The sequence below is a fragment of the Gymnodraco acuticeps genome, unplaced genomic scaffold (assembly GCF_902827175.1).
Source record: "Gymnodraco acuticeps unplaced genomic scaffold, fGymAcu1.1, whole genome shotgun sequence".
Taxonomy (NCBI): domain Eukaryota; kingdom Metazoa; phylum Chordata; class Actinopteri; order Perciformes; family Bathydraconidae; genus Gymnodraco; species Gymnodraco acuticeps.
In genome coordinates, this window is record NW_022992265.1 from 2,528,994 (window position 1) to 2,544,990 (window position 15,997).

Below are 15,997 nucleotides of genomic sequence, written 5' to 3' on the forward strand. Positions count from 1 at the left end.
AATAGACAAGTGTATAGTGTTCGTTCTTGTTTAATTAAAATGTTTGACATTTTTCTGCTTTTGATAGGTAATAGCAAAAATAATAAACAAGGCACAGAGAGAGTTAGAATGGGTTTTAACTGGTTTCTTGGATATGTTGGGGTAACATGATGATTCTAAACGAATTCTGTATTTCTTTTAACTTTCTTAACTTCTTTCACATCCTTACTGTTGAAATATGTAAACAGGCTCCTCTTGTTTACAAAGAATGTAGTCATTTACTTCTAGCATTGATTATGGGGTTCACATCACTCAACTTGAGTGGTATTCAAACTCTGCATTGATTTACTCTGTAGACTTCAGGGAAGCTCTGCTCTTTACTTAGTTTAATCAGTGAATCCATGCCTTTGTTTCCCTCTGGTAACATAATGGCTACAAATTATTCTGAGGATCTGAATCTGCAATTACACCACTTCTCAAGACTGTGACGTGCCTGTGGATAGTGTAATTAATGGGTAAGGCACTGAAGATTGAAGAGGTTCAGTCGGGAGCTCGTGGCTCGTTCCATTCCTTGCGTGCTATTGCCTGAGATGTGTCGCAATGGCTGAAACAGGGAAGCCTTTAGTCTGAAAAAGATACTTACTTTAATGTAAACTACCTTGTACTCCCGCTGGATCCTTAAAGTAATTTATTTGTATTATCAGTTGATATATTGGTATTCCTTATGCTGTCGTTGGTACTAACTTTGGGGCTAACCCCTTTGGCTTTAATCTGCAGGTGGCCCATTTTGACAAACCAAAACCATCTTGGTCAGTCTTTCCACAAAGATGTGAAAATGTGGCTCTATACTGTTTTTCCCTGCCGTCTATCCCTCTGACAGCTGAGCTACAGAATGACGAGAACAGATTTGCTGTCATCATTGATATCATATAGGCCTACTGCTGTCACAGGAAGTAAACATGATTAGGACTCATTACAAGTATATGGAATGGGAAAGATGTCAGTAGCTTTGTTTCCAGACTTTGTCAAGGCTTTTTTATACAGTCCGTGCAGTTGGGGAAGATGTCCAGGGTGAGATGACTGGATGAGGTCAGCGTGTGAACAAGATGCCATTTTTGTTTTCCTCACAGTTCACTGTAACACTTTTACACACACAAATTATACTAATTTAAGTTTGGAAAGTAGTGCACATTTCCAGCCCTTTTTAGTGCATAAGTTATGGTTAAAGAAATAGGCCCCTGCTTGGGTAGTACAGGGGCGATTTGGGTTGCCTACAGGGATGATATTCATGTTGATTCGCAGCAAAGGTGCCAGGCTACCCTTACACAAATGTAATATGTTGATTCATTGCACTTAAACACATTGCATTTTACAAGTTGTTTTTTTCATCTACTCTCATATGCATATGTTATTGGGGGCAGTGCGTGACCCCAGAGTTGGTTTGCTTGGTTAGCATTAAAAGCAAAACTGTTTTTCCGAAAACATTGCAATGTCTGTTTGAACTTGATGGAATGTTGTAAACTTGTTTTTTAAAAAAAAATTATCAAAGAAGGATTTGGAAGGGAGAGACAGAGGTTATGAAAAGGGTAGATGGTCCGCAGGTCGGATTGAAACCCGGTCCCCCGCAGCGGGGACTAACCCCTGGTACATGTTCAGCCAAATCTTTAGCGCATAATTTCCGGTAAAGCTTTCCCTTATATTTCAGCTATACCTGTGTGTTATACCTGAGAGGGAGTAAAACACCTAGCTTTTAAAGGAGTTTTAATTTTTTTCTGCAAAACAACTGAACTCCAATCCTAAAGTTGAAGCAGCCAGTGACACCCATTATTGTAATCTGATTGACCCAAGATCTGATGATGATCGAAGCCAGGCTCCGTTTACATTATACCTCCATGGACCAGAGTCTTTCCTTCTTTAGGCTGCTTTTGCCTTCACCTAGCTATGACCTGTCAATCACAGTAATGTGCAGTGGGTATGCAGAACCATTTCCCGCCTGCTTGCTTTGATGCACACCATCAAGTTGTTGTCAGTGCTTTCTATATATAACATGCACTTCTTTAGAGGGCTAATTTCATGCTTGTTGAACTTGAAGAAGTGCATTATTGATTGTTGTTTTCTACTTTCTTAATAGTGATTATCATTTGTGACTCAAAAGTGGCAGCAGGGCTATTGGAACTCCCTTCACTTGCTCTTTTCATTAATTGCCAGGCTATTTTGTTACCCTGAGTGTTTACATTCTGATACAAACCTTTTAGAACAAAAGTGTTCTTTACTTTCTTCTTCCAGTCAGTCCAGTTAAAGACATTTAACATCAAAGTAGTGATCCGCAAAATATGTGGCAGAGTCCACTTGGCTTATATCCCCTCAGAGAAAAAACATGATCAAGAACAGAGTTGAAAGTTGGGTCAGAGAGCGAACCTTGGTGCCAAGGTTTAGTTTAATATATTGCGCTCATTTCTTGAGCATTAAATCAACATAAGATAGTTTAGGCAGCATGTGAAAGGCATAACAATCCAATCTTTTCTGTCTTATCTTATTCTGCAGTTGGTGGGTGGTGAGTTTGATCTGGAGACCAACTTCATTATCCAAGATGCAGAGAGCATCGGCTGCATGGTGGAGCTGCTGGGTCACTGTGACGTCACCTGCCAGGCTGAGATCTGGAGCATGTTCACTGCTATCCTTCGGAAAAGTGTTCGAAACCTGCAGACCAGCACTGAGGTGGGCCTCATCCAGCAGGTGCTGCTCAGAATGAGCTCCGTGGACGACATGATTGCAGGTAGGAAAAATGTGTGAGCGTGCTTCTTTTTGTATCAAATGTAAAATACACAATCTTTTTTTCATGGCTTATGCCTTCTTAGTTTTAGCTGTCAGTCAGGCAACAAACCATCTGTCTGTATCTTTTAATGGATCTGCATTTTGAGCTACAGTAGACTGGCACAGTTGTGATTCAGATTTTGGATGGAAAAAGTTCATTTCAAACATTTCATATTCCTCTCAGTATTTTCTATGGAAGCCCATTTACGCCACTTAAAAAAATTAAAATCCCCGTGAAAAGTCATAATTATGAGATAAGAAGTGCGCATGCGCTGCAGTGGCGCTGTCTTCAAAGGTCCCTTCATCACCTTGCTGCTCTCCACCATGCAAACGGCATCTAGTCCTAAATAAGGTAACTATTACAGGTGACTTTTGTAAATGTTAGATGTTAGATATAGCCTATATTGCAGCTAAACTACAACAATGCAGTTCATAGCTTTGACATTACCTGTTATGAACTATAATATATGCCTATAGTTTTGTGGTAACGTTCACGCCACTAATGACAATAGTGTAGGTATACTGCTGCTGTGAGTTGCTAGCCTAACTCTAACCCGTGAACATTACCACAGCAGGGAAAACACACTGTTCCTCCAAGTTAAACAATGTAGCCTATCATTTAGTGTGTTGTAGTGTGAAAGTGCTTCTATGATAAATAACATGGAATTTCACCGACCATGAACTGAGAATGAAACTAAACTAGAGCGAGTCTGTTTTTAATTATCTCAGGAGTTGATGCATAGTAAAAACGTTTCCCCTGTGAGGACCTCCTGTGCAGTGTGGATGAAATATAATATCTGTAAAATGCAGCTGTATTTGATAATAGTCCTCTCTTTCTACTTTCTCTTGTCTTTGTTTGTGTGTTTCTGGTGATTCACCCATGCCATGTTCTCTATAAAGACTTGCTAGTGGACATGTTGGGAGTGCTGGCCAGCTACAGCATCACAGTGAAGGAACTGAAATTGCTCTTCAGCATGCTTCGCGGAGAAGGCAACCTCTGGGTAAGTGATAGCGAGGGACTGAATGCAGTGAGGCAGGCAGAAGTGTGTGTTGGTTTGTCACTTGAGTTGCCCCCAGTGAGCCATCACCCTGATCTGCTTAGAGCTTGTTCTATAATTGACAAACCGCAGAATGAATGATTGAGGTAATTGACAGTTCATTTGCTGCTGCCCAAACAGTCAGAGCAAGAGCCTTCACTGTCTTGTTACTTCTCTTTTTTTGAATCTTTGCCACCTGTGCAGCCAAAGCATGCCGTCAAAATGTTGTCGGTGCTGAATCAGATGCCCCAGACACACGGCCCCAATGCCTTTTTCAACTTTCCTGGACGCAGTGCAGCGGTAAGCTTTCATATGTTTTCACTCTACAATCGATTTTAAAATGACATATGCATTTTATGAAGACCTACAAGTTTGTATGGTTAAACAATTAATTGATGTGCACAAATTAGCAGAACAATCAATCTCTTTTTCTGTAAATAAAGGTAGGAAAAGGTGTACCTCTCGTCAATAAGTTATTTTGTCAAAATATTATGATATGTTTATTACAGCACAGGTTTTGTCATGGTGCATTGTTTATGCCTTTTCAATGAACCCATTCCAATCGAACATGCCTCATGACCTAATACATTTTTATGATTTGTAATATAATAAGAAAACAGGTATGAAGTATTCTTTACTTGTAGATAGAAACAGCTCCACTATTACTGTAGAGAAAACACATGTTACCTCTGTGTGTTGCAAGAAAACAAATGATTTAAAGGGTTTGTAGATGGGGGAAATGTTATAACCAACCTTGTGTAAGAAAGTTTGACACGGTTGTGTGACTAAATAAGATAGGTGCAGTTCAGAGCTGCTGATAGTTAAACTAAGGAGTTGACACACATAGAGAAAACCAAGATATGGTTAAGTAAATGTGTGGTGGGAGATTAAAATCCTGGCAGGAGTCTTCTAAATGTTCATTACATTTAGATACTTTGCACCATGCCAAATCCTGTTGATTAAGTAGGTTTATGAGTTATCACAGTCATTTCATTAGATGTCATTTTTCACTGATAAAAATTGCGTTTTAAACTTCTCGCTCTTAATCTTAGAGATCCATATTCCCCATATGCAAATAGGACCAGGGTCATAGTAGGATTTATTTAAAAGGCTGGACTCTTGGCATCATAAAATATTCAGCATTAGCAGGAACTTTAATGCGATCAGTTGGCCAGTAACATTGTTGAGGTCACAATATATTCGCAATTGCCTCTCTGTCATTAAGTAAAACAATCATAATAATAATACAATAGAACATACACATGTGTGACCTATGCAAATAGTTAATACATTTAAAGGAACCGTAAACACATTTGGGATCTCTGGTAACACCTTGTTGTTGTGGTCCGACTCAAGTTGAGGTCTCCATAGTGGATCGTAGTTTTATTTAAACTTAATTCATAAAGGCAGTGCTACTTTTGGAACATTTATCTCTAAACATGCATAATCGCCATCTGTTTGTGTTTTCTGTCCCAGGCCATTGCTTTACCTCCTATTGCCAAGTGGCCTTATCAGAATGGGTTTACATTCAATACCTGGTTCAGGATGGATCCCTTGAATAACATCAATGTTGACAAGGACAAACCATATCTCTACTGGTGAGTAAATAAGAACATACATCTGTGCTCCATGTTCCGGTGTCCTCAGTACGCTCCCAGCTCTCTCACTGAGGTGCTGTGAGTCTACATTATAACACCAGAGAGAAGAAAATTACACTTTCCTGTTTTTCATCAATATAATTGCTTTTGCTGTGTATTAGAAATCACTCTCTCTCTGCAGAGACCTATAAAGCTACCAGCAGCTTTATTGACAAAGCAATATGCTGTCTGATACTGTGACCTACAGTGATCCAAGCAGATTATGGTTGGAACTTGTTTTTCAAGGTTAAACTAGTTTTACAGGCGCTATTCTTCACACACTGACAACACTTATGTAATGGGGTCTGGGAAATAGCCTATTTTTTTCCCTCCAGGTAATGTTCATGTATTATAATAGAGAGAGGGGAATTAGGTGAGATTATTCAGATTCAAATCTAGTGAAGCATGAACGACTGCTACCTGCTGTCGCAGAGGGAGGCCCTGTGGAGGGATTCATTTTGATTTGAATATCTGCCACATATCGGCTCTTGTGGGTAATTAGTGCTAAAATCAATAATCCAAAAGTGAAGTGATATTCAACTGCTGTTGTTTCTGTTTATGAGAGCAGTTTAAGGAGAACATCGCTGACTACAATGGGGCATATAAAAGATTTGTGGAAGGAAATTATAGAGAAAATGGATAATAAAGATGAAAAGGTAGAGTTGGCTGACAAGTAAGACTGTTCATACTAATTGGTGAGAAAACAACAGTTAGTTCTCTCTATCTGTTGGCTGCCATTGCTTTACCTGCATCACACAGATGGAACGAAAGAGTCTAATCACCTTGGAAGGACTTCTTCTGTATTTCTCTGATGTGTAACATCAAAAAAATATAAAGAGGAATTGCCTGAGCTACTGTACGTTGTTGGTATTCATGCGACAGCCGTTCCTTTCTGACAGTCACAAAAAGGCAGAGATATGCCAAGCTAATCCTGTTTGTGCATGAGGGCCTCATGGCTCAGTGGCAGGGCATGTAGACAACACAAAAAGAGGATTTTATCTTCAGAAGCGGACCAAGGTTGCTGTTTTTTCTCCTGATGTGTAATCACAAGCAGACTTGTTCAGCAGAGCGTCTTGGCTCAGCTAGGTGTGGGGCTCTGCGGCTCACTGCATGCACCTCACAATATTAAAGCCTGTGCTCTCTTTATCTGTCTTGTCAAAGGGGTCTGTTTGTTTAAGATGCTCCCAAAGGATGGAGCTGGTTGGGGATTTGAAGATGGCTTTAGACCTAAATACTCTGGGGTTGTAGTGAGTAACTGACGGAAGTGAAGGGCAAGAAAAGGAGGTAACTGCTTATTTTTTAACCGCAGCCATAGTCTGCTTAAATGGTATACAGAGGGCATCTTCATAGTGCTGATTTTACATATCTTTTATCTCTGGATTCAAGAAGATCAAAGTAGAGGAATAAGATGCAGGGAGCATCACTGAAGTGTTATCATCCACTAAGCGTTTTTCTTGTGTCTTACGGCCCGTCCACACTACAGCTTCGACAGCTTCAAAAACGGTTTCCAACGCGTCTGCCCATTCACTTTGAATGGGGTGACGTCACTTTTCGCCGAACTGCATTGTGGGAAACAGAGCGGAGCTTTCCTGGCATTTCAGGCTGCAAAAGTTGAGCAATGTTCAACTTTTGAAGCTTCTGAAGCTTTCGGTGGAATCGTCAGCCAATCAAATCATATGCCAGTACAAGCTCTAGCCAATCAAACTGCTGCTTGTGTGTCAGGGGCGGGATATTCATGTGATTGGTTGTTGGTCGAGCTTCAGACACGCCCAGCTCCAAGCTTTTTTTGAAGCTGTAGTGTGGACGGGCCGTTAGTCTTTGTAGTTGTCACCATGCCAGCAGTTTGCAGTAGCTGCAGTCTCACCTCAGGCATTTTCATGTTCTAGCTGGTTAAGCGTAATATCATAATTCTCATAAGTATCGTAACAATTACCTGCCAATTACTCCTGCAAATTGCTTTGTGTCTGCTTAGCGCGAGGCATTCAAATATTATGTTGGCCCATATCTTATTATGCAGAGAGAAGCTGCTAGTTTCCTACAGTTATTGGTTTGTATGATAGCACAGTATTGTTGGTAAGGAAATATCCAAAGATATACGTAGAGTCACAACAAATGCCTTTAATCCTGCTTGTTAATACATGAACTGGGTTTGCAACTCATGATGTGTATTGCAACTGAGCATGTTTCTGTTTTACAGCTTTCGGACCAGCAAGGGTATCGGGTACTCTGCACATTTTGTTGGGAACTGCTTGATCGTGACATCACTGAAGTCAAAAGGGAAAGGTTTCCAGCATTGTGTGAAGTATGACTTTCAGCCCAGGAAGGTAAGAGCAGCTTTGGCTTTTAACCATTTCAGCTGCTATACAACGTATCATTATGTTATTTGGACCTAAGTATTTTCAATTGAAGCAGCCGTCTTCCAATACATGGGTAGTAGCTACTTCAAGTATATGCAAGTCACATCTGAACCTGAATTGCATTCCACCAACCACCAAATAACAGAAGTTCACATCATTTTGGCCTGTGCTGAGAGGAAAGCAATTAAGGCCTCAACATGATTTAGAAAAACAAGAAATTACACACCTGTTTCGAAACACTTCTTTGCCCAACACCTGTTCTTTTATGTGAATTACAAAGTTGTATGTCAACACATATACCTGAAGCGTTTACGACCCCCAGAGGAGTCTTAGAGGCTTAATTGGATGTAAATGTAGATGAGAAAATGAAACCTAATTTAGCATGAAATGTTAGTGTAGCGTAGTTGTCCCTGCAGAGCAGGATAACCGACTGAAACAATTAGAGCCTTGACTAACACCTGGGAACAAGCATCCATCCCACTGCTACTACCACCGAGCGCCTATCGTTTTGTAGAAGCTCTTGGAAGATAAAACATGTTGAATTAAGTTTTTAATTGATTTTGGGCTCAGACATCTGCAGATAAGTGCCGTTTTAAATTATCTGTGTGCAGCTTGCTCTCCTCCCGTCAGCCATGAATCCTCTTTTAAGTGTCCTTACCTTTGTGTGTAGACAGCTGTAATTCCATTAGGCTGCTCTCTGCGCCCTTCGTGGGTCAAACTAATAACAGTGGCCTCACAGTCACATAGGAGATGGACAACCTATTGCCTGCTGCTGTGAGTGGTTGGCCTATATAACATGGCCAGTGCTCACACTATGAGCCTCTTGAATGTTTGAGGCTGTTCTCCGTTGACAGATTGCATCCATATATCGCTCCAGAGTTTCGACCTGGCACGTTTTGCCGTATGTAATGAATTATATTAGTTATGGAAGAAAATCAAATAATTGAATACGCTATTCTTTTCCATTTATCATTTGAATTAAAAATAAAGTTGAGGCGAAACACTCTGAATGGCTGTGGAAGGGCTTTCAGTCTTTTAAGAAATATGAAACTACAAGTCAATTCACGTTTCCCTCTCCTGTCATAAGGCTGATTATAGTTAATGTCTGTTTTTTATTTGCACCTATTTGACATGAGATCTTATAAGGTTACATCTCCTATCTGTAAACTTGACCTGACTCAACTAGCTATAGTTAGTGTTTCATCTCGTAGTGCTGACAGCCAGTTTGATGTGGCTTTTTGCAGAGTGAAAAATGAGTTGTCTTGCTTCCTCTTACCCTTTTCTCTGATCTATTATTCAAAGTTTTCCACTGCAGTTTAAAAAAACATTAGATAGCAAACCTCACGGCTATGGCTTTGCAGTTATTCAAAGTTAAATCAGAATGTCATGCTTCTATAATAAACTAATAGGAGAGTAAAGCAGAAATGTTGGTGATGGAGCAACTTTGGTGATGTTTGTGACAAACTCTACAAACTACATCTCAGTTGTAGTTAAGTGAAGTCAAGCTAGTTAATGGACTTGTCCTGTTATTGAAACGTTTTAATCTGACTCTATTTTCCCCCTCAGTGGTACATGATCAGTATAGTTCACATCTACAGCCGCTGGAGGAACAGTGAAATCAGATGCTATGTTAACGGACAGCTTGTTTCTTATGGAGACATGGCATGGCACGTCAACACAAATGATGTAAGCACTCTTCTTTTACTCCTCCACACTGCTGTCTGATGTTCCACTGAGTTTGATGTTTATTGGCACAGGTCCTCAGCAACAACGTCTCGCATGGATTCAAATTGTGACATACATACATCTTCAATAGTGCTCATTCAAGAAAACGAGTTTTACCACAGCAACATGGATTTCTCTCAGATATACGACTGGCATTTCAGTCTTAATTTGAGTAACCATTTGTCACAGAGTTGTGCTAGAATAGAGAGTTGAAGATGGAATATTAAACAGATGTATTTATGTTGAGTGAAAATGGCTGAATCTAAGCAGTGTAAATTCCATCAGACTGAAACATTCTGGTTTGAAATACATGTTATATTGAATTTGCATGTTTGAATGACTCTAAAAATAAAACCTGTTGTCACACATACAGTAGCTATTTACAGAAATAAAAAGCAATTTACACTTGCTCCGAGGTGAGATGCATTTCATACAAATATTCCCTCACTTGTTCGCTTGTGATGGAAAGATTTTTTGGACAGCTTTCCCAAACCTGAAAGAATATGAGCATAATTCAAATGAGGAGGATTTTTCCTGTGATGTGTGCAAAAACAGATGCATCACAAAGACACAAGACATCAGACCACACAGCAAGAGATTACTCCATTCAACCAAATGAAGGACATGTAGAAATGTATTTGACGATGTGGCATACATAATCACATCAAAACATACAATAAGAAAATAATATACACCTTAGTATCTTAACATTTCTCTTGATCTGGATTATTTAAATACACGTGCCACGGAGAGTAGGGCTGCATAACTTTTCTTCACAGAAAATATTGTAAACTGATATTTAGAATGTTGTTACATGCCGGGGGACTCTGGTAATATACAAATACCCTGAAAAAAGCCTTTTACATCTAGATCATTTGTATTTATCTTTGGCTATTCTCTCTCTAGTATTGGGGCTTTGATATTAAAACCTAAATGCTCCAATTTTTTGATATTATTTTCTATTATAGCATTGTCATTTGCCTCCTACTTAGATAATTGCCATTCTTCTACTTTGCCAACCTTTGAAGTAGGACCAAAGCTTTGTCTTGGTCACGGTTTCACATTTTTGACAAAGCTTAGTTAGCATAATTGCGTGTGGTAAAGTGTATTTGTTTAAATCACATCACACATATATCAGATAAGATGGGCTTTTCTAAAATATGAGACGAGCTTGATCAGATTTTGAATACTCCAATAAACAGGTTTGATGTTTTTGTACCCTCTCAGTCCCACTTGTATAGGCCTTCATACTGTCTAGTTCAGCATTTGTTAATTAGCTGCTGCTGTTGTAAGTTATCCTTTTAATTTGATCCTGATTGCAATCACAGCACATATTCACTCTTTCACGCAGGTTATATTGAGGTTTCCTATCTTTGTAAATCAGAGACATTGTTTCCTTCTTCCCGATAGTGAAGTGTCAAGGTTGAAACTGAAACAACACAGATGGTGATGTTATGTTGGATAAAATATATTGAAAATATAATAACTTGGAGAAAATATAACCATTTGCATAATTAAATGTAAATGTACTTTGTCTGAATTTAGCATATTTTTCCTTTTGGTCTTAAAGTATAAAATGATAAAGCCTTTTTTCTTCTGTGTCCCTCTTTCAGAGTTATGATAAGTGCTTCCTCGGGTCCTCAGAGACAGCCGACGCTAACAGAGTATTCTGCGGGCAGCTAGGAGCCGTCTACGTGTTCAGTGACGCCCTCAATCCAGCACAGATCTTTGCAATTCATCAGCTAGGACCAGGCTATAAGGTATGCACTTGAGAGGGACTGAGTTAGAGTACATGTAAGCAGTCTGCATCATCTATCAATCTTTGAAATCAATGCCCATTGCTGCCCACCCCCATGTTACCTTCCCCTTGTGTCTCTCTCCTGGGAGCAATGCCTTTCCTCCTAGATAAACACTGCATAAATTACCTACTTTTGGGAAATAATAGCACAATACACAGAGGAGAGCAGCATGCCATCTGAGGGGATAGAGTCCTGAGCCAACTTATATCAGCATGAGCAGGTGCAGCACTCCCAAGCTTCTTGACAAAGGGCAAACGATTGTGAATACAGAAAGATGCTGACCTACCCAGAGGGGGATTTAGCTGTGAATGTTAAGCACATGGTGACATAAATATTTGGTTGGCACATTTTCCTTATTGAAATTGTATTTATTTGATTAACTCATCTTGAAAGAGATACGGAGTGTGCCCTCAGCTTATTCTTAGTTTCAGAGTCTGCTCTCTCTCACTCTAACTGTCACACTTCCTGACGCTCACAAACTGCTGCTGCCTTTCTTCACACTGTTAAGCTCTCCACTCTGTCACAAATGGAGGAATGACATGCACTGCCAAATCAGCTTTAAACACAGGATGTATCTCAGACAGTTTACACTATCTCTGTTTATCTGACCCCAGCTGGGTTTAAGCTCTAGCTTCACCCGCACTGTTACCTGCACATTTAAATGTATATTTAACCTTGTTCACATATCTATATGTACATTCACCTGATCAGAGTTTAACTTATTTTTGTTATTTCTATTCTGTTAAAGATCCCCTAATATACTATTTTTCATCAATATAATATATACCAAACAGATCGTGCATTGCAGCATCCCATAATCCCCTCTGTTTCAGCCCTGTTTCAAAAGTGCTGATTCCGTGTCTGTTACTTTAGATGAAAATAAGGAGCCCCTACCCACGCCGCTCTGCGAGATATTTGGTTAAAATGAACACAATGGTGCTCTAGGAGGAGATTCAGGTGATAAGGTGGGGGGGGGGGGGGGGGTTACCTTGGTTGGTGATTGGCTAATGGTTACACAAGCCAAAAAAACGTTATGACATCATAAAGTGGCCAAAATCTGATCAGCTCATTTTCAGACATGCTTTTATATAAATTGATCTGGACAAAAAGAGAGCGGGACATTTTTCTGAATCTTTCAGAATCTTTTAACACAGAGGGGATGCATATTTATTTATGAAATACATGAAAAAGTGGATTTTGCATAATAGGTGACCTTTAATACATGTTTATTCTTATTTTGTATTTATTTAATTGTATTTCCTTTTTATTCCTTATTATCCCTGTGTATACTCCCATGTGTACTACCTGTGTTTTTCTCTTATTCTATTGCTGCCATAATTGATAAAATACTGATTTCAGTCTGGTCTATGGATGCCTTGAGATTTCCAGGTGGAGTCATTGTTTGGTATGTTTGCTAATGGCAGCTGACTTGCCGTTTACCTCGCTAATTGTGGTCCCAGACCTTGTATTAGAGAGGTAACACCACAGAGCAATCCCCCAGATTTCTGAAAATAATGAAGAGCATGTCCAGGCGAGACAATTACCCTCAATTGATGAAGCTGTGAATAGGCTTTGTAATGGTGAGGATGATAGAGCCAGCCAGGTGAGTTGGGGAGAAAAGGTCAGAGAGGTGTCAGGTCACTGATTGGTTGTTGTAATGGGACTGCTGTCCAAGGGATTAGAGGCTTGTCTGCTTTAATTGAGAATGCAAGGCAGAGTCTGAGTTGCTACGGTATGTAAATTGGGAGTTTCCTTATATCTGTTTCTACTCGTCTCAAATCCAGAGCCAGAGGAAGAAAAAAAAACATCTGAGCTAATGCATGATTTATTTTCTGATCCGTGATCCTCTCATCCATGTTTGATGTCTGACATGCTTCCCCTTGCTAACATACTGTGTTGAGTGTAACTGTAACTTTGGCGGTTAGTTGAAATGCAGAGATTATTGCTGCCCAGGGTTGTACCGCACTTTATGATTTATGGTTTAAAATCTGACAGACCTGTAAGTAGAATCTGATCCCTGGGCTCTTCTCATTTATTTATTTTTTTCTTCCTTTATTTAACCAGATTGGTCCCATTGAGATCATAGATCTCTTTTTCAAGGGAGACCTGCAGCATATAGGTTCCACATGAAACATAAAACAATAAAGGACATTATACATTATATTTACTCATATTGCTGTATGGAAATTGCACTCCAAACCAAGATGGACTCCTGGTTATTTCATTTGAAGTTTCAACTCATTTTGCTCTATATTGCCATTGTTTTTTGACTCACTTGACATTCCCAGACATTTGTTGATAACATCAAGAGACAGGGTTGGTTCTATAGACACTGACAGAAGTGTGACAGTCATATTGGTCTGTCATTCATCACTGCTGTTTTAGCAGAGTTCATAAGATTTGGGGAAAGTCAAGGAAATTGTGGGCTGAGAGTCATACAAGGGAATTGCCTCACACCATAGTTAAAAGTGGATACTGGCATATATCCTTATACAAATGTTTTTACTTTGGTGAATTACTTATTTGTCCAGGTCTGGGTAATAGCATGATCTGGAGTTATAAAGTTAATCACAAAACACAACATATAAGTCAGCAAATTGACAAGTCAAGACAATTATAGTGGGGCAAAAAAGTATTTAGTCAGCCACCAATTGTGCAAGTTCTCCCACTTAAAAAGACGAGAGAGGCCTGTAATGTTCATCCTAGGTATACCTGAACTATGAGAGACAAAATGAGAAAAAAAATCATCCAGAAAATCACATTGTCTGACTTTTAAAGAATTTATTTGCAAATTATGGTGGAAAATAAGTATTTGGTCAATAACAAAAGTTCATCTCAATACTTTGTTATATACCCTTTGTTGGCAATGACAGAGGTCAAACGTTTTCTGTAAGTCTTCACAAGGTTTTCACACACTGTTGCTGGTATTTTGGCCCATTCCTCCATGCAGATCTCCTCTAGAGCAGTGATGTTTTGGGTTAATTTAATAATAGGCTATATGTATTTTTGAATCAAGTATTCATCTTTATTGTCTTCATTGTTAGTTTCCACATGCCTAAAACAACCTCAAGCTAAATCTAAAAGTTGATGGCTAAATAAGAGCGTTTGAGAAATTGTGCAAGGCATACAGTAATATTCCGAATAGTCGATTAATCGTTTTATTAATCGATAGATTAATCGATTATCAAATGAGTCGTTTGTTGCAGCCCTACTGTAGTTATCCCATGTATAAATAAAACGTGTTATTCAGCAACCCTTGCCATTTGGGATTTTATTTCTGGTTGGTAGACCTCAGTGAGCTGGTCATTTCAAAAGTAGCTCACCAGCCCAAAAAGTGTGGGCACCCCTGCCTTAGATACTAATATGACTACAAAATGAAACAAGAATTTTGAACCTGGCTTTATCCAAAGTTCAGATTTCGATTCCTGAAATGTGTTAAAATATGTGCATATTTAATGAGATAATGGACAATTTGCATATTTAAACATGCTATTTCAGAAAACGTGTAATACAAAAGACAATTGCCTTATTGTAAGTAATTAAATGGAGAAATGTCTAGCTGATACCTTTTAAGTTAAACAAATGACCCTATTCACCTGGGGTGTCTCGCCTTAAAGAAGAAGTTACAGGTCTGTGAGAGCCAGAAATCTTGTTTGTTTGTAGGTGACCAAATACTTATTTTACCGAGGAATTTACCAATTAATTCATTAAAAATCCTACAATGTGATTTCCTGGATTATTTCCCTCCATTCTGTCTCTCATAGTTGAAGTGTACCTGATGAAAATTACAGGCCTCTCTCATCTTTTTAAGTGGGAGAACTTGCACAATTGGTGGCTGACTAAATACTTTTTTGCCCCACTGTATGCCAATTACTTTATGTCCTCTTTTCAAATAATACATTGAGGCTTTTATCTGTATTGCCCTCTATCATCACTACCATATGCGTTCTACATGAGTCAGATTAGCCCATTGAATTTGTGCCAACACTGCTCTGCAGTATGCACCCCAGATTGCTGTTGATGAGACTGAGCAGCTGCACAGTCCCGGTCCTCCCTGTCAGGGAAGACAAATGTTATCTCTGAGAAGAGGCCATCCAATAATACAATATTGATGTAGAATATTAGATGACAGGCTCACAGCCTTTGGAGATAGCATTCAGGCCAACACATACCTGCTAGGGATGCTCCGACCGATTAGCCGCCGTGCTCTCTAAAAATGCAGATCGCGAGAGCCGATCGCAAAATGATGACGTAAAATACATGACACTTTTCTCTGTGCGCGGCAAAACAATCTCGCCAAAATGTCTTTGCCAGTCTGGCAGTATTTTAAGGTGTCCGAAAATGACAATAAAATAGCGGTATGCAACGTGTGTGAAGCAGAAATCCTGCAGCTCCACCCGCTGTGACGGACCGGTGAGCGGAGCAGAACACACACTAAGAGTTAGACCTAACACACTTAGCTATTTTATCTACCTCTGGAACAAGCTAAACTAGTTATAAATACATGTATTCTTCACTGTCGGGTCACTCATTTACTGGATCAGTGACGATACAGGCTGCCGATACTGATTCCGGCGATCGGCCCCAAAATTGGCGATCGGAGCATCCCTAATACCTGCCAATGCTATTTCTAGAAAATAGGCAAAAGT

At 39.4% G+C, this 15,997-nt stretch overlaps 1 protein-coding gene across 3 annotated transcripts in view; it reads left to right on the forward strand.

Moving 5' to 3' along the window:
- Positions 1–15,997, forward strand: part of nbeab (neurobeachin b) — a 219,441-nt gene that overhangs the window by 53,275 nt on the left and 150,169 nt on the right. For all 3 annotated transcript variants that reach the window (XM_034207128.1, XM_034207130.1, XM_034207129.1), the window contains exons 2-8: positions 2,524–2,755; positions 3,694–3,794; positions 4,035–4,130; positions 5,307–5,428; positions 7,665–7,791; positions 9,391–9,510; positions 11,163–11,309. In XM_034207128.1, the coding sequence (XP_034063019.1) occupies positions 2,524–2,755; positions 3,694–3,794; positions 4,035–4,130; positions 5,307–5,428; positions 7,665–7,791; positions 9,391–9,510; positions 11,163–11,309 (945 nt within the window). The remainder of the gene's footprint in view (positions 1–2,523; positions 2,756–3,693; positions 3,795–4,034; positions 4,131–5,306; positions 5,429–7,664; positions 7,792–9,390; positions 9,511–11,162; positions 11,310–15,997) is intronic.